This window comes from Hypanus sabinus, chromosome 5 (assembly GCF_030144855.1).
Source record: "Hypanus sabinus isolate sHypSab1 chromosome 5, sHypSab1.hap1, whole genome shotgun sequence".
NCBI classification, from domain to species: domain Eukaryota; kingdom Metazoa; phylum Chordata; class Chondrichthyes; order Myliobatiformes; family Dasyatidae; genus Hypanus; species Hypanus sabinus.
Window position 1 is genome coordinate 162460315 of NC_082710.1, and position 20922 is coordinate 162481236.

Here is a 20922-nt window from a genome sequence, read left to right on the forward strand (position 1 = left end):
ACGTTGTGGTGTGTGTACAGAGTCACAGGATAGCCCAGGGTTACAGACGATGCCTTTTCATATGCATAGTACAGCGCCGCCTATCCCTGATAACAGGGTGGATACCCCTGAGTCACCTCATCTAGTCTCGTACTGTAGTATGCTATCGGCTGCTTTGCTTTTCCTGTGCCTGTCTCTTGTTAGAACTGCTGTGATATAACCCTCCTGTCGGTTAGATACATACAAATGAAAAACCTTCTCGTAGTCAGGCAAAGCTAATGCTGGTGCTGACTGCAATTCCTGCTTAATAGTATTGAAAGCTGTCTCCGCCTCTCCATTCCACTGTAAGCCGTTCTTCAAATTTGTATGTCCTGCTTCTTTCATTATCTTTCTCAAAGGTGCCACAATCTCAGCATATTCTCCTATCCAATCTGAGCTGTACCCTGCCATTCCCAAAAACGTCATCATCTGCCCTACAGTCTGGGGTTTGGGGGCCTTAGTTATTGCCTCAATCTAATCTGGTGCTATCGCCTTCACTCCCTTGGATATTACCCTGCCTAAGTATTCCACTTGCTGCGTGCAAAATTGCAGTTTCTTTTTGGATACTTTATGTCCTCCGTGTGCCAGCTTCTCTAACAGAGTTATAGTGTCCTGCTCACACTGTTCCTTACTGTGGGAGCAAATCAACAGGTCATCCATATACTGTAACAACGTACTTTCCAATGGCATGCCCTCTAGGTCTGCCTTCAACACCTGATTAAAAACGTGTGGTGAATGTTTAAAACCTTGCGGCATTCTGGTATAGGTATACTGAGCACCTCTAAGTAAATGCAAACAGATACTGACACTGGTCGGCTAGAGGAATGCTGAAGAAAGCCGAACACAAATCAATCACTGAAGAGTAACTTGCTTCTGGTGGAACATTAGTCAAAAGCGTGTGTGGGTTGGGGACTACCGCTGGCCAGTCCTCTACCACATCATTTACCGCTCGCAAATCATGCACCAATCTCCACTTAGATTTATCTGCTTTGAAGACCGGCAGCAACGGGGTATTGCAGACTGTTTGTTCTTTTAAGCACTCCTATTTCAAGCAACTGCTGCTCTGTCGATGCTATTCCCTTTTCTGCTTCTGATCTTAGAGGATATTGTGGTCTCCTGAGTGGAATTGCTCCCCTTTTCAGCCTTATTTCCACCGGACAAGCTGTTTTTATTTTCCCTACATCCGTGTCATGCTGTGACCACAGAACAGATTGCAGCTCATCTAACCTTCTATCTTTCTGCTGGCCTCTTTCCTTTCCCAGCAAGGGCAGGTGTGGTTGGGGAGTTATTTCGACCTCTCTCACTGTCCCTACCATATCTACACTTACCATTATTTTAATGCAATTGTTGTCTTCTGATATCCACACCTCTGGTGTGACTTTCCTCCACACTGTTACGGTTTCAGCACTCTTAACTAAGGGTCCTAAGTCTTTAGACTGATATCCCTTGTTTACCAACAACGTTATGTGGGGCGCAGCTTCCGATATCCTGTACCATTTTTCTAAAAAGGGTTCCACTTAACTTCTAAAGCTGCCCCTTGCTTTCCAATTATCACAGCCTCCCCTTCCAGGTGCTGTTGGGTACATGCCTCCAGGTGCCATCTCTCCTCTAACTCCCTGTTCTGAGTCTCGTCAAATATCACTGTACAATGTAGCTCAGATTTGGGCATTACAGCCCTGGGTAATATAGCCTGTATGCCCTTTTTCCATTTTTCCCAGGTTTCCTGAATCTGATCTGCGATGTCTCCTATCCAAAAGACATTAGCCTTCTTGTCTTCTCGCACTATCAATTGAGCCCCTGCTCTTTCCACACTCAGCCCATTTCTGGTGCATTCTAATTTTAATTCCAGTTTCAATGAGGCATCTCTGCCTAACAAATTAATCGGAGTTCCTTTAGATACTAGCACCGGCAAAACAATTCCTTTATTTCCCATTCTCAACCACACTGGAGCCATGCACTGTGTCAACTGTGTTTTCCCCGAGAACCCTACCATCTTAATAAACTTTCCTGACATGGGAAGGTGAAGGGCTGTTAACAAGTGTACATGGCTCCAGTATCTATCATCATTGGTGTCAGTTGCCCTTCTAACATAACCTGAACAATGGGTTCCTCATTTGCCTCCCTTGTTATCATTGGGTAATATCCCTTCCCACTCAAGTTCTCGGGGCACCCCTAATACCTCGCATAGGGGTTCACAGGTCCGCTTGGGCCTGTGGGGACTGGTCCTTGGCTAAACTTTAGTTCCCTTCTTATCGGTTCCTGCTGGTGTGTGACAGGCCATGGTGTAAACAGACAATCTCTTCTCATGTGACCTGGCTGATTACATCCCCAGCACAATCTCTCTACCCCTCTTTCCCCGTTTCCTCACTGGTCCCCTCTGCCCATAGCTCCTCTGTCCCCCTCCTTGAGACTTCCAGTCCTGTCTGGGCTGTTGAATTTAGTCATTTAGTCTGTTCCTGATAGGGCATTTGTGGGAATGCTCCCTCAAAGACAATTATTGGCATGGGGTTTTCCAGCCCCAGTCTTACAGTACGATCGGTTCCTCCATATAGCAGTGCTTTATCCAGTTCGATGGCTGTACTTGGACCGGTGGTTGCTGGCAGCATCTTTTTGTTTTTCTCTTTTTCCTTCTTTTTGAGCTCTTCGAGCTGCATTTGTATTAACTTTCTTTGCACCTCTTTGCTCAGCCAACCTTCATTTGTCTTTCCGGTATTTCTCAACTGCATGGACTAAGTGGTCTCTAAATTCTTGTGGGGTCTTTGACGTTAGCCCAACCACTTCCTCCAGTTTGGATTTTACTTGTGGAGGCATTGCATCCAAAATGCTATGTCGGAACAGTGAGGTCATAAATAAGCTATTCTCCACCTCGTGCTCAGTCTCCAGTCTCCACCTTTTCAACTGGTTTTCTACATAGGCTGCTGGGTTTTCAGTGTCTCCCAGTGGATCCCCTTTTAAGGCTTTGGGGTCCACTTTGGGTGGATAAAGCTTCCTGAGGGCCTGCCATACCCTCTGCCTCATTCTGTCAAACCCATCTCCATCAGTTCTTGGGTCGTTCGAGTTTACTATGCCAGCCATTTCCATTAGTTCATTAAATTTGGAGGTTCCCATCAACCTTATCATTAGTGCCTTCAAATCTCCCATAGCCAATAATCATCCAGCCGTTTCTTCTTCAAAGGCTCTAATCCATTTCCCTGCTCCTTCATGTAGATTGGGCAGAGTGTTTTTCAGCCCTTCTAGGTCCTGGGATCCCCAAGGGATATACTGCGCTTGTCCTGATCCTTTAACTAACAACGGCATCATTCTTCCTCCTTCTTCCCACCTGCCCTGGCTCTCCTCCTCACTGGCTCCCCATCTGTCTCAGGGTATATCTTTACTGCCTCCCACACAAATGTCTCCGGGGTCCTCTTCTTCCCTCGGTCTCCTAGTGGAGTCCTTCCTTTCTGTCTTGATTCAATACTTGGTTGGCCCCTGGAGTATTTTTCGCATCTCCTCTGGCAATCCCCTCTCAGTAACTTATCTGGCTCTCTCTCTACCTCCGCAAGTCGCTCCCCTACAGCCTCCTTCTGCTCTTCTGGGCTTCTGCCTCCTACCTCTTCCCCACAAATTCTCACATCCTCTCTCTCTCCACTTAACTCTTGCTCCTCCAATGAGTCACCTTCTTTTCTAGTCTGTTTATTTCTATAGTATAACCGATACTCCTCATACTCCTTTTCCTCTCTCAAGTATTTCATCCGTTCAATCCCTTCTTCCATTTCTCTCTGTGCCTGTTCCACCTTTATCCTTTCTTCCTGTACCTCCTTCCATATTGCCGCTTTTTCCTTCTCATATTGTTTTATTTTTCTCCTCATTATCCCAAACTTGGACTTCTCCCTGCATGTTTACTGTCCCCGTCAGCAGGGGGCACTGCTTAGGGGTTCCTTCCTCATTATAGTAGGGGTTTTTTCTGTTTCTTTCGCATCCGGGTACGGAGCTGAAGCCAGTTTCTCACTGTACCCTCCTCTCTCTCTCTAACAGGCTGTTTCTCCAGCACCTTAGTGTTTTCCTCGCTTGTAATCAATATTCTACCTGTCCTTCTCAGCCTTCCTCCTTCGGTTCTGAAGAGTTTTATCACTTCCATTTCTCGTTCTCTTTTTTTGCCCTCTTTTCTTAGATTTATCTTTTGGTTTGTAATTTTTAATTAGTCCCTCCATTTCTTCGCACAAACTTACATCAGACGTTCCTTCTCTTGGCCACTTTGTGACCAGGTTTGTAGTTCTTTTTTTCCCCATTTTTCTGAAGCTTTTGTGATCTCATTTTTATTTATCGGGAATTTTTTGTTCAGAATCTCTACTGCCGTTCCTTTACCTGTAATGCTATTCTCCCTTTAAGGTATTTCAGAGATTCACAGTTCGTTTACTGGATAATATTATTTACTCTAATTCTATACCTAGTCTATCGTCTATCTACCAGCCCTGCCCGTTCAGACCTTCGTTTCATTCGAAGCGGTATCCACAGAGATATTATTTACTCTAATTCTATGCCTAGTCTATTGTCTATCTACCAGCCCTGCCCGTTCAGACCTTCGTTTCATACGAAGCGGTATCCACAGGGATTTACCAACACCACGTGGAATTTTTCTTAACTTGTTATTAACTTATTTGTACTTACCCTCACTGTAGTGTTCTTGATCAATCCTCTGAGCCTCCTGTTAACCCCCAATTCTGCCAGATTCTTTGGACCGGAGAGACCCTTCGGCAGTGGTGCCACTCTTCTGAGACTCCAAGACCTCTCCAAAACCGACAGAACTCTTAGTCCAAATTGTCGCAAAAAGCGCTTACCTTTTGTTTGGGTGCACCCTTTATTCTGTTAGCCTTGTGGGGGTCCCTAGAGGACTGGGAAGCGTCCCCAATCAGCCGTTTCCTCTCCGCGGGTCTCTTTCCGGTCCTGCCGCGGTCGCCAATTTTGTCGTGGTTTCTCGTGCCCCACAAATGACCAGGAGACGCAGAAGATTCTTCAAGAAGTATTAAACTTTAATTTGTAAATCAAAGCTGAGACAGTCAGTGAGCTAGTCCCTGATTGCCCACTGATCCTTGGACATAGCATTTTTTATAGCAATCTCCTGGTTTAGTTGTATTAGCATATCCAATCGGTCTATAGTTGCGTATCACAAGTACATCCGCCACTATTGTTTCTACCCATCGACTTAATCATGTTCTAATCTACATCTCTTAGCTACCTCTCATTAACACACCATTGTCTTCTACATTCTTAATATTTCATTCTCCTACTAAATTGGGTACATGCATAGCAAATAGCAAAATCAGATTACATAATTTACATCTCTTAGCTTCCTCTTATTAACACAACATTATCTTCTACATTCTTAGGATTTCGTGACTTAATCATGTTCTAATCTACATCTCTCAGCTACCTTTCATTAACACACCATTGTCTTCTACATTCCTAAGATTTCATTCTCTAGCAAGTAGCAAGTTGCAACTTTTATACTCCAATACTGTTTGGGTGAAAAGACCTTAAACTTGCTTGAGGATGAATCTGAGCATATCAACGCTTTGACTTGTCTTGCTTTCTCCACCCACCCATCGCCAACATCTCCGCTGTACACACTCCTATATTATTAGATGTTCTTCTGATTCCAATTTCTTTTGCTGGTATAGCCACCCCAAACCCCATCACTCCTGTTTCAGGTTCCTTAGCACCATCCGTATAAATCTGAGTATGACCACTATACTTCTCCGTCACATGACGGTTAAATGCACTTACCAAATCAGTTTTGTCTTTTAACTCGGATATTCTTAGATTTCCAAGTAAACCTTATTCGTGTATTTGACGGGAAATAAACTTGACTAGTTATGCCTACATCAGCTCAAGAAAAGCCAATCACATTTCCTTATTTGCTACAGTGGTCTCACCCTTGATAACAAATAGGCACTTCTCCGCTGCCAACTAAAACGCGAATTTAAAACTCATCACGCACGTGTTCTTCGGATGATGAAAGTTTTTATTCGCCACATGTGATTCATTTTTTAAACAAGTTTAATTTGTTAATTTTAAAATGTTCGATTTCTTCACTCCACCGGTGCCCGGGACCGGACGGCTTCAGACTAGATTTCGGCCTCACATGAACAGCATGTCCCGCATCTGCAGATTTTCTCGCCTTTGTAAAGCCCCCTCGATGCCGTGGCTCGCTCTTCACCTGTCACTGTGCGTGTGTATCGCACTCCCTCCTGGAGGTAGGAAAGCCGGAAGGGGGGCGCGGGGTGGTTGCGATGGGGAGCGTTAGGTCGGAGTGGGTGTGGGGTCCCCTGCGACCCACTGCAGCCGGGTGAATCGCCTCTTCATCCCGACTCTGAGGCTTGTCGCCGAGACCTCAGTGGGGTTGATGCTTTATAGTGAGAGATGCAATGTACCCGGTGTCAAAACCGTCCTGCCGAAGAGGTCTCGACCGCACTCTTTTCATACATGCTGCCTGGCCTGCTGAGTTCCTCCAGCATTTTGTGTGAATGAACGAGCTTTGGGTGTTATACTAAAACACTAAACTGCTCCCCACAATTAGACCAAGTGCGATTGTGTTGTTTTCCGCCGTGCCCGATGTAAAGAGGCTGTGACTTTATACACTGAAATCACGAATAAAGGTTGGATTGACTCGTTCTCCGATCTTGGCAACCCGTTGAATTGAATGAATTGCCAAGATCCGAAAGCAACTCAGCCCGCCCGCCTACCGCCCGAGATACACGTTTTCCCGGTTATTTCCATATGCGAAGATAGAAACGGTGAGAAGAACATTCCGGTTCCTGGTCAGTACGTTACATAGTGTGAACATTTAGTGAGGCTAAATAAACGAAACATTGCGTTTCACATGACTAGTTTAGGTGATTTCCCCTTTAAATAGTCCCTTCCTTCGCCTCGCTCAAAACTTCGCCTTTTGTATTGGCTGCACCGAGTTCCGGAGCGACCTTCCCTTTCCGACGTCTCGCCGTGCTGGGAGACCGAGTCTCGGGCAGGCCAAAGGACACCTTTCACCAAATTTAAAAAAACTGTGGGACGGTGGGGAGTGGAGGCGAGGTTACGGAGAGTGCTAAGCTGCAGTTTGCCGGCTACAGGGTGAAATTTCAAGGCGCATTGCGGAGCGGAGTATCGCATCGCCTGAATTTTGTTGACCTCCAGGAGGACCACGATCTTGGATGTGGTTTGGAGGCTTGCGTACCTCAATGACTCTGTTGGCTGGAGTCAGGGTCTTGTGCTTTGACTCTTGGTAGGGTCACCAGTGCCAAACAGGTCAAAGGACAGAGGTCAGGCTCGGAGTGGTTCTACTGGTCCTCCAGCTTCGGAGGTTCTGCTCGGAGCTAATGACTCTGGTAAAACAAAATTGTTATGGAAACAGCAATGAAGAATCCTACATCTGTGTGCGATGGTGTACCTGGGTCATGGCTGACAGTGAAAGCTGAGCGAATGACAAGCTGAAGGAATCCCCGGACGCTGCCAGAGACGGTGTAACGGGCAGTAAGTAAGCAGTTGTACTTCAACCAACACATGGCAATCAACTACCTTTGGATTGCTGGACACTTGGCTGGTGTGAAACCCCACACAGTGCCAATGAGCAGCTGGGGGTGAGGAAGCTGGTTCTATGTGTAAGAATTCTCTGCACTCTGCAATATTCTTTGGGTAAATGTCAGCTAGTGGGATGTGTGGCTCTGGGATTTAGTTTATCAGCAGGGATGATATAGGGCACAAGTTCTACCTGTTTAGTGATGTTGGGTGCATCAGTAGCCTGTAGTTTTCTCATCTGCTTCACTTCCCTGTTAACAGTTTCAGTGATTTGTTTTCTCTCTCTTGTCCTCACCAGCCCAACAGGAACGGATGAATGGAATGATTGGTTCATCAGTGTTACTGGATCCTAAAGTCAAAGCTGATCCCAGCAAGCAGGAAATAATTTGGACATTCTTTGCCAGGCACAGAAGCCCGCTCACGATTTTGCATCACATCCCGGATTACGGGAAGTGGGCAGAGCCCAGTGAGCAGTTCAGATCACGTTTACAATTTATTCCATCCAATGGCTCTCTGATGATAAATGGATTAAAGGTCGGGGACCAAGGAGATTACGGCTTCATGGCAGCTGATCGTACACTAAAAATAATACAGCTGTTCCTCTTCGGTGAGTGTTTTCATTTGCTTGTAATGGTTTAAAAATGACTCACTGCAGGTTCTGTAGTTCATAAAAATCCAAACAAACCTGCAGGTGCTGGAAATCTGAAATAAACCAGATGTTGTGGGGGGAGGAGATGAAATACTTCAGGTCAAGGCTACATCTGTGGGGAATGAAAGATTAAATGTTCAAAAGACATACCCTTATTGACACTGAATTCATTTTTAAAGTCTTGAGGATAGGGGAGTTAGGGGGTTTAGTTAGGTTTTCGGGACAGAATATGGGGGAATTTGAGCTCAGGCTGGAGCCTAAGACTCCGCTCTTGCATTTGAAGGCCAGCAACAAGGAGGTGGGACATCCATGGTTGGGTGTAGGGCTGGTGAATAGTGGATGAGCTTCCCCCCCCCCCAGGTTATCTAGTTGTTGGCGGGTTCCAGAGTTGGGGTTCTGTGTGGTCGAGATGAACGTGCTCTGATGACATTGCTAGGTTCCTGAATTGGCAAGTTTAGAGTTTGAGGTCCAGTGTTCAATGAGCAGGGTATCCTGGGATTGATGCTGAGGATCAAGACCCAAGAGTTGAACCGGAATTCTGGGGAAATCGAGGCCTACTGGCCGGAGCTGAGTCTGCTGGCTAAGTCGAAGATTAGTATCTCCAAGTCCACTGGAGGCTGATCCGGAGGGTAAAGGTCTGTATGAGCATGGTTGTGAGAGGACTGGGGATTGTTTTATTGCTTGTTTTTCTGTGCTGTTCTGACGAGCATTATGGAAATGCTATGTTGATGCCGGAATGTGTGGCAATACTTGCAGACTGCCTCCAGCACTCCCTCGTGTATTGGTAGTGCATGTGATGCATTTCACTCTGTTTGATGTAACTAAACTTGCTCCTCAAACTTTTCAAGATTCAATACATTAGTTTGGGTGGCAGAGAAGATGGGGGAGGGCAATGGGCAGAATATTCTCTGATTGAGTGAAGTCATGTGGTCACTGGGATCAGATTAAGCTATCATGCCAGTGCAGTTTGTTGCTTGTGTGGTTTGTGTGCCCAGCAGGTCAGACAATAGGCAGTGTGAAAGAGAGGAGTGTGGCAGGGGAAACTGCTCTTGCATTAGAACAAAGAACATGTATTCTCATAAAGGAGGAGAAGTCAATATTGAGTTCTGCAGCCTGCAACATGCCCGGGTGGAGGATGTGGTGTTCCTCCAACTTGTGTTGTCCCAAATAATAGGGCTGGAGGTCAGTCAGGGAGATGAGAAGGGGCATAGTGATTTATAAGTGTCGGGGTCACTGCTATGGACTGATTCATAAAACCATCACATAGCCTGTGCTTGCTTCCTCTGGCTCGGAGGAGACCAGGTTATGATCTCCAAATGCAGTCCGGCGAATGGGAACAAATGTAAGGTCAATGGCTGTTTCCGCTGAAGTTCTCTTGGTATCTGGGTGACGGGGGTGGAGAGGAGAGTGGGGAGTGAAAGGAGAGTGCTTGCAACACCTTGACTCTGGGGCAGTGTTAGACAGGAATGAATGTGTGGTCAAGTGAGCCATGGAGGAAGCGATTCCCTACAAAGTGCCAAGGGATTGAGATGGGGAGGGGGGGGGGGAGAGAAAGAAAAGGGATGTGTCTGGTGTAGAATTTTATTGGATCTGCTGGAAAACCAGAACTCCTGAAAGAAACCCCCGCAGTCATGGGGAGAACGTATCAATGGCAATTAAACTAATCTTACAACTCTCACAATGTTCTGCCAATTGCAATACCATTGTGCCACTCTTCTACCTTAACTCCTACGTTTTGACCATCCAAGGATGAGATTGCTGTACTTGAGAATTCATAGAATTCGTTAAAGAAATAAAAAGCAGGATAGACAAAGGATAATCTGTAGATGTTGTGTATTTGGATTTTCAGAAGGCTATTGGAAAACTCTAGATCTAGATTCAAAAGACCTCCACCTAATCAGAAATCTGTACTGGGAACAAACTGCCACTGTAAGAATAGATGGAGAAGAGCACTTTCACAGCAAAAAATAGGAAGGAAATTGTTTGTCATAAACGTATAAATGGGCTTCCGTGACTTTTAGAACATTGCACTCTGGGGTGGATATTGAGGCCTCCAATGTTGCAACCACCTTCAATAATAAGGTATCAACTAGGAACTAGATGGAGTCCTTGGTAATAAGGTCAAACACGCACACTTGGTGGATTAAAGCAGTCCAGACCTTAAAGAACTTGAGCACATTTCTCAACCATTATTTACCTTTTGGAGAGTGAAGGTCCTGTCATATTTTGTAGAGAAGAGCGAGGACAGTCCCCTGTTTATCTGTCCCTGTTCTTCCCTCTGCCTTGAAACCACATTAACAGTGATCCAACAATTCCTCTTGATACATGGCTGAGGGCAAATCCCTGCAGTTGCCACACACCCCCTCACAGGTCTGACCATGAGCTCACTGGTGGGAACTTGTTGTGATGTGCAGTCACTTCAATTTTTTAATTTATTCATTTGCAGGATGTGAGTGTCACCAGCTAAGCCAGCATTTATTGTCCATCCCTAGTTGCCCATGAGAGGGTTATGATGAGCTGCTGCCTTGAACCACTGCAGTCCCTGAGGTGTAGGTGCACTCACAGTGCTGTTAGGGAGGGAATTACACAATATTGACTCAGCAACAATGAAGGAATGGTGACATATTTACAAGTCAGGATGGTGAGTGACTTGGAATGGGATTTCCAAGTAGTGGTGTTCCCAGGAATCTGCTGTCCTTGTCCTCCTAGATAATGGTGGTTGTGGGTCTGGAAGGTGCTGCCTTGTTGTTGCAGAGTGTTGATCTTTCCTTTGTGTTTGGTGTGGTGCCGGGTGGTAAGTTTTCATTGGAATTGTTCACCATTCATTAACCACACTCTCCCCTTTAGGTCCTCTCTCAGAAGATCTGATTGTCATCAATACCATCTTCATCGGTTCTGCCATCCAGCTGACGTGTAAGGTGGATGGGGATCCTCTTGAGTATCAGTGGTGGAAAAATGGAGTCCAAGTCTGCTGTAATGCCCAGATGAGAGATGGCAACAGGACTCTCCTGATCCAGAATGATGCATGGCACGAGAGTGCTACGTATGTGTGTGAGGCACACAATCCAGTCAGCTCCGTCAGGAAGGATTACATCCTGACAAGACCTGGTAAGCTCGGTTTTCTGAGGGTACCTTTTCACCATCTTACGTTGGTGGGCTTTAGAAAACAATCGGTCAGCATTGCAGCCGAGATGGCCAAAGGAGGGCTGGAGTTCTTACAAGTGATGTGACATAGGAAGTTGTGGGTCCATCAGCTCTTTGAGTAATCAGCTACTTCACACCTCTTCCCTTTTCCAATGGCCCAATCTATCTTTCCAGCGCCTATGGCAGCTAGGTGTGAGTGTGAGAAGAGTGGACTCTGGTAACGCCAGCCTCTCTGCAGCTCAGGCAGGAGGAGTGAGCACTGGATCAGAGCCATGTCTTTCAGGAGACTCGGGCAAGGCCGGTGATTTTGGGCTGTGCAGGTGTGGAAACTGGCATCAGAAGCCTGACCTCAGCTGCAAATAGAAATAGTCTCAAGCAGAGTGGCCATTGATTGAGTGTGCCAGTGGTAGAGTGGGAAGGCTCTGGCTCAACAGAATCCTGCATGAGCAGATAAATGTGCATTTAAGAAGAGGCGAGCCTTTTTTGGTGTGGAGTAATCAAGATGGAATGCTACTGTAAGATGTGGGAATTTGGGATACCTGATGGTTTCCCTGGTGACTGCATTCACAGGAAGTGTGCACAATTTCAGCGCCTGCCTGACCGGGTCAAAGAGTTGGAGCTGAAGTTGGATGTGCTCTGGATCATTTGGGAGGCTGGAGATATTCCAGACAGGATTCTAGAAGAGGTGGTCACACCCGGAGTGAGGGCTTCGGACAGCAGCTGTGGGTGGTTCGGAGCCTCGACAGGGAAGGGAGAAGTCGGGCAGTGTGATAGATACAGGGGACTTGATAGTTGGAGGGACAGAAAGGAGATTCTGTAGCCGCAGAAGAGACACCAGGAATGTGTGTCCTCCTGGATGCTAGTGTCCATGATGTATCAGAGCGGCTGCAGGAAATTCTTAAGGGAGATGAGGGACAGCCAGAGGTTGTGGTGCATTTTGTCACCAATGTCATAGGCAGAAAATGGGAAGAAGTCCTATGCAGTGAGTAGATAGTTGGGAAAGAGGCTGAAGAGGAGGACCTCTGAGGTTGTAATCTCCAGTTTACTCTCTGTGCCATGGGCTGGTGCAGAAAACAGAGATACAAGTTCTTGGATCATCTGGGGAAGAGGTGACCTATACAAGAGGGATGAGTTGCCCCTGAACTGGAGGGAAACCAATATCCTGGCTGGGAGGTTTGCTGATCCTACTCGGGAGGGTTTAAACTAGTTTTGGAGCCCCAGTTCAGTAAGGGAAGGATCGGATCAGCAGATAAATATCCAGAAAAGTATTGAAAAGCAAATTTGAAATAACAGGTGTGATGGGCAGGATGGTTTGTGTATATGTATTTAAATACTAGGCGTAATGTGGGTAAAGATGAACTTGGAGCATGAATGGGACTATGACGTAGTCATTACCAAAACTTCTCTAGGAGAGGGGCAGGAATGGGTGATTAATGTTCCAGGTTTTCAAAATTTCAGAAAAGATAGAGGAGTGGAGTTGCACAAATCGGGGATTATCACAGATGCACTCGAGGAGAGATGATGGAGGGGTCAGATACTGAGTCCGTTGGGAATAGGAAGGGTGCAATCACTCCGATGGGATTGTATTACAGACACCCAAACAGCTACCAGGACATTGAGGAACAGGTATGTAATCAGATTCAGGAAACATTTAAAAATGATGGGGTTGTTTTCATAGGGGATTTCAACTTCCCTAATATACTGTAAACTAGGACCTTGGTGTAAGAGGTTTAAGTATATCCAGGAAGGTTTCTTAAATCAGTATGTGGATGGTCCAACGAGAGGAGGGACTAATCCTCACATTCTTTTAAATTCCAGTGAGTACAAGCCCAAAGCTGCCAAATGCTCTTTGTATGTTAACCCATTCATTCCTGGAGTCATCCTCACAAACCTGCTCTGGACTCTCTTCAATGACAACACATCATCCTTTCTGAAATTTGGGGCCCAAAACTGTTGACAATTGTCCAAGTGCAGTCTGACTAATGTCTTATAAAGGCTCAGCATTGACTCCTTGTTTTTATATTCTATTCCCCTTGAAATAAGTGCCAACATTGCATTTGCCTTTACCACAGTCTCAGCCTGTAAATTAACCTTTTGGGAGTCTTGCAATGAGGACTACTAAGTCCCTCTGCACCTTCTTGAACCTTATCCCCATTTATATAATAGTCCGCACATTTCCCAACACTGTATTTAGTTTGCCACTTTTTTTGCCCATACTTTGAATTTGTCTAAGTCCTGCTACAATCACATTACTTCCTCAGCACTACCTACCTCTCTGCCGATCTTCGTATCATCAGCAGACTTTGCCACAGAGCCATTAACTCTATTATCTAAATCATGGCAAACAATATGAAAAGCATTCCCAATACAGACCCCCGAGGAGCACCACGAGTCACCGACAGCCAAGTAGAAAGGGCCCCTTTTATTCCCACTCACTGCCTCCTGCCTGTCAGCCATTCCGCTATCCGTGCCAGTATCTTTCCGATAACGCCATTGGATTTTATCTTGTTAAGTGGCCTCATATGGCCAGGGGCGTATCCAGGGAAAATAGCGCCTATGGCAAGAAATGAAATTGCGTCCCTGTCCAAACATCTGACACCCATCTTTTAGATAACTTTATCATAATATCAGCTCAAAAATACAAGTCAAGCTTGTTAATCTTTTAATTAACAATTTATGGCACTACATGAAAATTATAACTGCACCTTCCTTGCTTTCACTGATGCAAATTGGTCTATGATGTGATCAAAGTCAGTTTCTTCTCTTTCTACACTCAGCAGAGCAAGATCACAGAGTCTGCCTTGACCCATGGAGGCTCTCAAATACGAAAGTATTAGTTTTAACTTGCTGAATGATCTCTCACAGCTGGTGATGAAAACTGCGATGGTTAGCATTATCTGAATAGCAATGTGAAGATTGGGGAAGATGCTCTCATCTCCATACTGAACAATAAATTCAAGAAGCTCTTCAGGTCTTGATATTTTCATGTTGACCCACCTTGATAGCAACATTCTGCAATCCAAATTTTTTTCATATAGCTGCTGTCCATCAACATCAGGGCTGTACAATTCGCCCAAATTTTCACACTTCTTTAGGTCGTTACTGTCAGCGGCGTAACACAGTCCCTCGACATCGAGAAGGATCTCAAACCTGGTGTCAGTGTCATGCAAACGAGCGAACCTTTCGTCCATTTCTCTGTGAAGATGGTCGAGTGTTCCCTTCATGACTCTCTCCATTTCCTCCTTAGCTGTTAACCCAGCATCTCTTGAGTTCTCATCAGCCATTTGTTTCTTTCGTCTCTGACATCTTTTAACTTCAATATTCCATTCTTGACAGAGATCGCCTCCTTCGAGTGTCTCACTGACCAACACTTCTCTTTCATCATAAAAATGATCTCGGAGGGCTTTCAAATCCAGGGCAGCCATTGTGGAAGTTCATGCTAGGATCCTGCAGCCTCTTTTGGATATGGTCAATGCGAATGAGTACTTTGTTCCAAAATCAGAAAATCGTAACTCGGCATGCGGTTGTACAGCTGCCTTGCATCATTTCTTCTTTCACTGGTTTCGTTTTCATTGTCTATCTTGTCCAGGAGAACTTGAGGTATCTCCTCAACGTACTTGTTGACGGGCTTCACTGCTTCTGTCCTTGCACTCCACCTGGTTTCGGACTCTGACTTAACAACCACAGACATGACATTTTTGAGTTTTTCCCAGCACTGTGTTGAAGGAGAGATAAACACAGGGAGAGCTTTGGTGTCAAAAAATGCGACCATCATTGTATCCTGCTTGGCTGCATGTTCACGCATCAAATTGAGTTGAGTGATTGTCACAATTCACAAACACTGCCAGGTTGTTTTTCTCATTTATTCTTTGATGAACACCACTTCTGTGTCCAGCCACCACAGCAGTGTTGTCATAGCACTCTGACCGACAATCTTGTAGCTCCATTTCATTCTTCTCTAGCTGTTTCACGATGTCTTCAGCCAAGCTCTCAGCATCCTTCTAGCTTATCTGAATAAGACCAAGGAAGGACTCTCTAACACGGACTGTTTTCCCCTCAGAATAACTTCCACATACCTCACTACTTCTGACATCTGCTCACAGTGTGCCTGATCAGGAGTCGAGTCGAACATGAGAGCATAGTACTTTACGAATGCTTCTCAGTAAACTCTGGTGAACAATGGATGCCATCATGTAGATGAATTCATTCTGGACACCCAGTGAAAGATAAGACGTGGATCCAGGATGACTTTCCAAATGAGTGAGGTGTTCTTTTATGACAGGGTCAAAGATGGCCAGTAATTTCAGTAAGCCAAGGAAATTTCCCATATTGGAGTCATCGTTCAGTTGAAGTGACTTGAGTCCTAGCAAAGCAAGGTTCTGAGTCACAAGGAATTTTATGCAGTGAAGGATTCTCATCAAGACCTCACACCACTTCTGCTTCTCCTTCACAATCTGTAACTGAAATACAGTGTCAATAACTCCTCTGTTTCCAGTTAAGTTTCTTTCCACTGTGTGAAGCATCCCCAATGATTCTTGGCATTTTCAAGAACTCTAATCCTTTCAGGTGCTTTCCACTGGTTGAATCCACTTTCCTGCTCCAATGAGGATTGATGGTCTGACCAGGAATAGAGAAGACAACAGATACAAAATGCAGATGTTTTAGGAGAATAGACCAGCCATGAGCGAGTCACTTCCTCACCATGACTGTTTCCCAATTTCCTCTTGAACCAAGTTTTGTTCATTGGTTATTTGTTGGTAGGAAAGGACCCTCACTGTCCTGGAAATAGTTCAAACCCAGCTTTATTATTTCTGTTCTCAATGCTTCAGGCAGAATTGCTTTTCCAGTATCCTTGTCAAATTTCAGAAGTTCAATGTCATGCTGTTTAATCGCCTCTGGTATGACAGTTCGAGGCTCTTTGACACCATCCAGTTCACTAGGTTCAGTGTTGTCAGGTTCAATCTTGTCAGGTAAAATCTCATCAATAAACTCACCATCACCACCACCACCATCAGCTTCCCCTCCTGTCATGTCCACGTTCTTCGTGGCAGCCTCACTCTTAATCTCGTTGTACTTGGATTTATCTGACTTGACTTCCTCCTCGGCTTGTGACGCATTTGTACTCAATCCAACTTTGGATTCCAACAAACGTAGCAGGTGCAGGCAAACTACTTGTTTTGGGCTTCTCACCCATGACGGATCATTCTCACCCAAAGACAGATCAATCATCTGAAGAAAATTCTTTTTTTCACTATCCAACGATGGCTTGTCTGACTTTAAGAAAAACTGCTCAGTTGTGACCCCCCCCCCCTTTCAAGTGGCACTCACGGCATGATACCTGCCATTCCGTAGGTATGCCACTGCGTGTGGCACCTTATCAAACACTTTCTGAACATCCATGTCAATGACATTCACTGCCTCTCCTTTGTCACACCCTGCTTGTTACTTCCTTGAGGAACTCTAACAGATTTGTCAAACGAGATTTCCCTTTACAGAAACCATGTTGACTTTGACTTATTTTATCATTAGTCTCCAAATACCTCAAAGCCTCATCCTTAATAATAGACTCCCAACACTTTCCCAACCTCTGAGGTTTACCTAACTGGCTTATAATTTCCTTTCTTTTGCTATCCTCTCTTCTTAAAGAGTGGAGTGACACTTGCAATCTTCCAATCCTCTGGGACCATGAGAATCAAGTGATCCTGGAAAGATCATGACTAATTTAGAAACATAGAAAACCCACAGCACAATACAGGCCCTTCGGCCCACAAAGCTGTGCCGAACATGTCCTTACCTTAGAACTACCTAGGCTTACCCATAGCCCTCCATTTCTCTGAGCTCCATGTACCTATCCAGGAGTCTCTTAAAAGACCCTGTTGCTACTGCTGCCACTAACAGCCCATTCCATACACTCACCACTGCATTTTTTTTAAATGGAAAGAAAAACAACTTGCCCCAACATCTCCTCTGTACCTACTTCCAAGCACCTTAAAACTACGCCCTCTCATGCTAGCTATTTCAGTCCTGGGAAAAAGCCTCTGACTATCCACACGATCAATGCCTCATCTTGTACACAAGATAATTGCATCATCTTCTGCTGTCCTTAACTTTCTTTGTCAGCCACGGTTGAACATGTGTTTCCGTATGAGATCCCCCATCAAATCTGTGCCAGATCACAGGACAACCCCACATCCCTGCTAATTTCCCCTCTAATCTATTCTTCCACCTTTTTCCATCCACCCTAGAAGTAATTTACAGTCATCAGTTTGCATTCAACCTATGGAATATTGGAGGAAACTGTGTTACTGGGGAACACCTACACAGTCCCAGGAAGAGAAGTAGCTTAGAAGACAGAAGGTAGTGATTGAAGAAACTTGTTTGAGCTGGAGGTCTGTAATTAGTGGAATTCCACAAGGATCTATGCTGGGACCTCTGCTGTTTGTAATGTGTATAAATGACCTGGATGAAAATGTAGATGGATGGTTTAGTTAATTTGTGGATGATATCAAAACTGGAGTTGTGGACAGTTGTGGACTGGCAAAGAATACAGCACAGCTGAGATCAGTCGCAGAGGTGGGCTGAGAAATGGCAGATGGAGTTTAACCCAGATAAATGTGAGGTGTTACAGCTCAATACCAGAATGCTGCCTGGTTGAGAGAGCATGTGCTATCATGAGAGGCTGAGTAAACCTGGGTTGCTTTCTCTGGAGCACTGGAGGCTGAGGGTAGATCTGGAGGTTTACGGGATTCTGAGAGGGATAAATAGAGTAGACAGGGATTATCTCTTTCCCTGGGCTGAAATGTCTAATTCCACAGGGCATGCCTTGAATGTGGGGAGGGGGGGGATAGGTTCAAGGGGATGTACGAGGTAAGTTTTTGTTTAAACTCAGAGTTTTGGATGCCTGATACAGTGAGGGAGGCAAATACATTAGAGGCCTTTAGGAGAGGTTTGGATAGGCACGTGGGTATAAGGAGGATGTGGGGGGGGGGGGGTGTTGAATTGGTGTTTGGATTTGTTTTTGCTGGTTCGGCACAACTCTTCTACCTATGGAGATACTTCTGCAGCTTCCTGGTGAGCACTACGTTAAATCAGTCTCCACTGCAACTCTCTCAAAGCAATACAAACCCAAAAGCCCCTTACAAACAGAGTTTGGTTATTACACGTCTCAGTCATCAACATAGAATGATCAGAATCAGATTTATTATCTTTGTTTATCATGAAATTCATTGTTTAGTGGTAGCAGTACAAAACAAGACATAATAAATTTACAAGAAGAATTTATATTTAAAAAAAAGTGGAAAAAGAGAGCAAAGTAGTGAGGTAGTGTTCATGGGTTACTGGACCATTTGGAAACCTGATGTTAGAAGGGAAGAAGCTGTTCTTAAAATGTTGATTGTGTCTTCAGACTCCAAAACCACCTGGCTGAAGTGAGAAGAGGACACGTCCAGGGGGATAGCATCCTTAATGACGGGTGCCACTTTCCTGAGGCACCGCCTCTTGACTGGTGGGTGGGTTCATGCCCATGATGGAGCTGGTTGAGTCTGCAAGCCTGCAAGTTTTTTCTGCAGTCCTGTGCATCCTGTCAAATGCTCTCCACGGTACATCTGTACCCATACCGTGTCTTTGTAAATGTTGGGCCCAGGATAGATCTTTGAGTTGTTGACACCCCCACTGGCAGTCGGGCAGGGGTGGCTCTATCCCCTGCAGTCCTGTGGATCAAGGTGTGCTGCTTCTGATCCCGTGCTGTGATCACACTGAGACAGGGAGGTGCGGCAGTACAGGGTGTCTCCAGCTTCTAATGATGGGCTGGGTGTTCCGATGTTGACGACAGTGCACCAGGCTGCAACTGTTGAAACTAAATCCTTTGAAAGCTTGGGCTGTGGATTTCGAAAGTTGTTGTACCAACTGCACCCTCTGCTGTGACTGTCCTGCACTGCAAATTGTGATGCAGCTGTGCAACGTTCCACTGGACGTGTCCCCGTCAGATGTGTGTCAATGTGCGAACTCTGTGTCAGCTTACTGAGCTCTTTCACTTTCTACATTTACAGATGCTGGATTTGGCAGCAGCCTTATAATCTTGAACAAACATTTCACAGTGATCGGATGTGGACTAGTCTGGTATCTGATGTCCTCTGGAATGTAGGAGTAACTAAGAAGATTACCCAGAATTCTATCACTTTCCAGGGAATTTGTTTACAGTGAAGACTTCCCACCCTGTCACTCACTGATACTTCAATTACCGGAAGTGTAGGGGAAACTCCAACACATACCCTCTGTTCCGGACTGGATTCTGCCAATTCTGAACTGCTTTAGCCTGGATTTTATCAGGTTATGCCATGAGCTCTCAAATACGGAAGTCCAGAACTTTTTATCTTGTGCCTGCTGCCACATTCCTTGTGGACTGACTGTATAGGAGCAGTATTAGGCCATTCAGCCCATTGAGTCTGCTCTGCCATTCCATCATGGCTGATGTATTATCCTCCCTCAACCCCAATCCCTGCCTTTTCCTGTGCTTTAAGTACACCCAATGACTTGGCCTCCACAGTTGTCTGAGGCAATCAGTTCCATAGATTCCCCACCCTCTGCCCTGTGGCTAAAGTTACTCCTCATCTCCTGTTGTAACTGAACGCCCCCCCTATTCTGAGATTATGCCCTCTAGCCTTAGACTCGCCCACTATAGGAAACCTCCTGTCTTAGTTTCCCATAAGTCTCACCCAGGATCGACCCAACCAGTTAACCAGAGAGATGATCAGTACGTGGAACAGTACAAAGTCAGATGGACCATTCACCCTGCAATATTGTGTTGATTTTGATGCCAGTTTGTACTAAATGTTCCCTGTGTAGCATCTGTATCCCTCCGTTCTCCATGTGTTTATCTCAAAGCTCCCTCAACTCCACCGAACTGCCTGCTTCCACTACTGTTCCTGGTTACCCATTCCAGGTACCTACCAGCTCCCGTGCAAAACTTGGTTTTTAACTCGAGTGTGAGGAAAAAGATGCACTGAAATAGGATAAAAGAAAACAGCAGAGTAGATTGTAATTGTTCAAAGGCTGGGGGTGAGGAACAAGTAGTCAGAATATGAGATTTTAATTGATAGTTTTTATTTTTGCATAGAATGTATAAAATAAACAGGTGCAGATACACTAAGTGAAAAGGTATGTGTTGGTGTTTTTCAGTGTCAGTAAAGTGTGTGTAAGATGTAAGTAGTAAATAAAGTGTAAGTAGTAAATAACAAATAAAGTGTAAATAGTAACTAAAGGTCTTGCACTGGATCACTTTCTCACACATTCACAGACTCAATGAAATCCCAGAATCCGGTTTATGATCACCGGTGTACACTCAGTGTCACTTTATTAGTTACACATGATCACCCACTTAATGCAAGTATCTAATCAGTCAAAGACTGTCAGCAACTCAGTGCAGAAAATCATTCCGGCATGATCAAGAGGTTCAGTTGTTCAGACCAAACATCAAAATGGAAAAGGAATGTGATCTCAATGACTTTGACTCTGGAATGATTGTTGGTGCCAGATAGGGTGGTTTGAGTATCTCAGATTTCTAA

The 20922-nt window shown here is 45.1% G+C and overlaps 1 protein-coding gene across 2 annotated transcripts; it reads left to right on the forward strand.

Moving 5' to 3' along the window:
• The first annotated feature begins 6107 nt into the window (after nucleotides 1-6107).
• LOC132393804 (carcinoembryonic antigen-related cell adhesion molecule 1-like) lies at nucleotides 6108-20602 on the forward strand. 2 transcript variants are annotated; one of them, XM_059969196.1, is made up of 4 exons: nucleotides 6108-6251; nucleotides 7865-8173; nucleotides 11063-11323; nucleotides 19408-20602. In XM_059969196.1, exons 1-4 carry the CDS (start codon nucleotides 6140-6142, stop codon nucleotides 19500-19502), a joined length of 777 nt encoding a protein of 258 aa, XP_059825179.1. In that variant the 5' UTR covers nucleotides 6108-6139; the 3' UTR covers nucleotides 19503-20602. The 2 variants fall into 2 exon arrangements, with proteins under 2 accessions (XP_059825179.1, XP_059825180.1); XM_059969197.1 differs by lacking the exon at nucleotides 6108-6251 and adding an exon at nucleotides 6995-7521.
• Nucleotides 20603-20922: the final 320 nt, after the last annotated feature.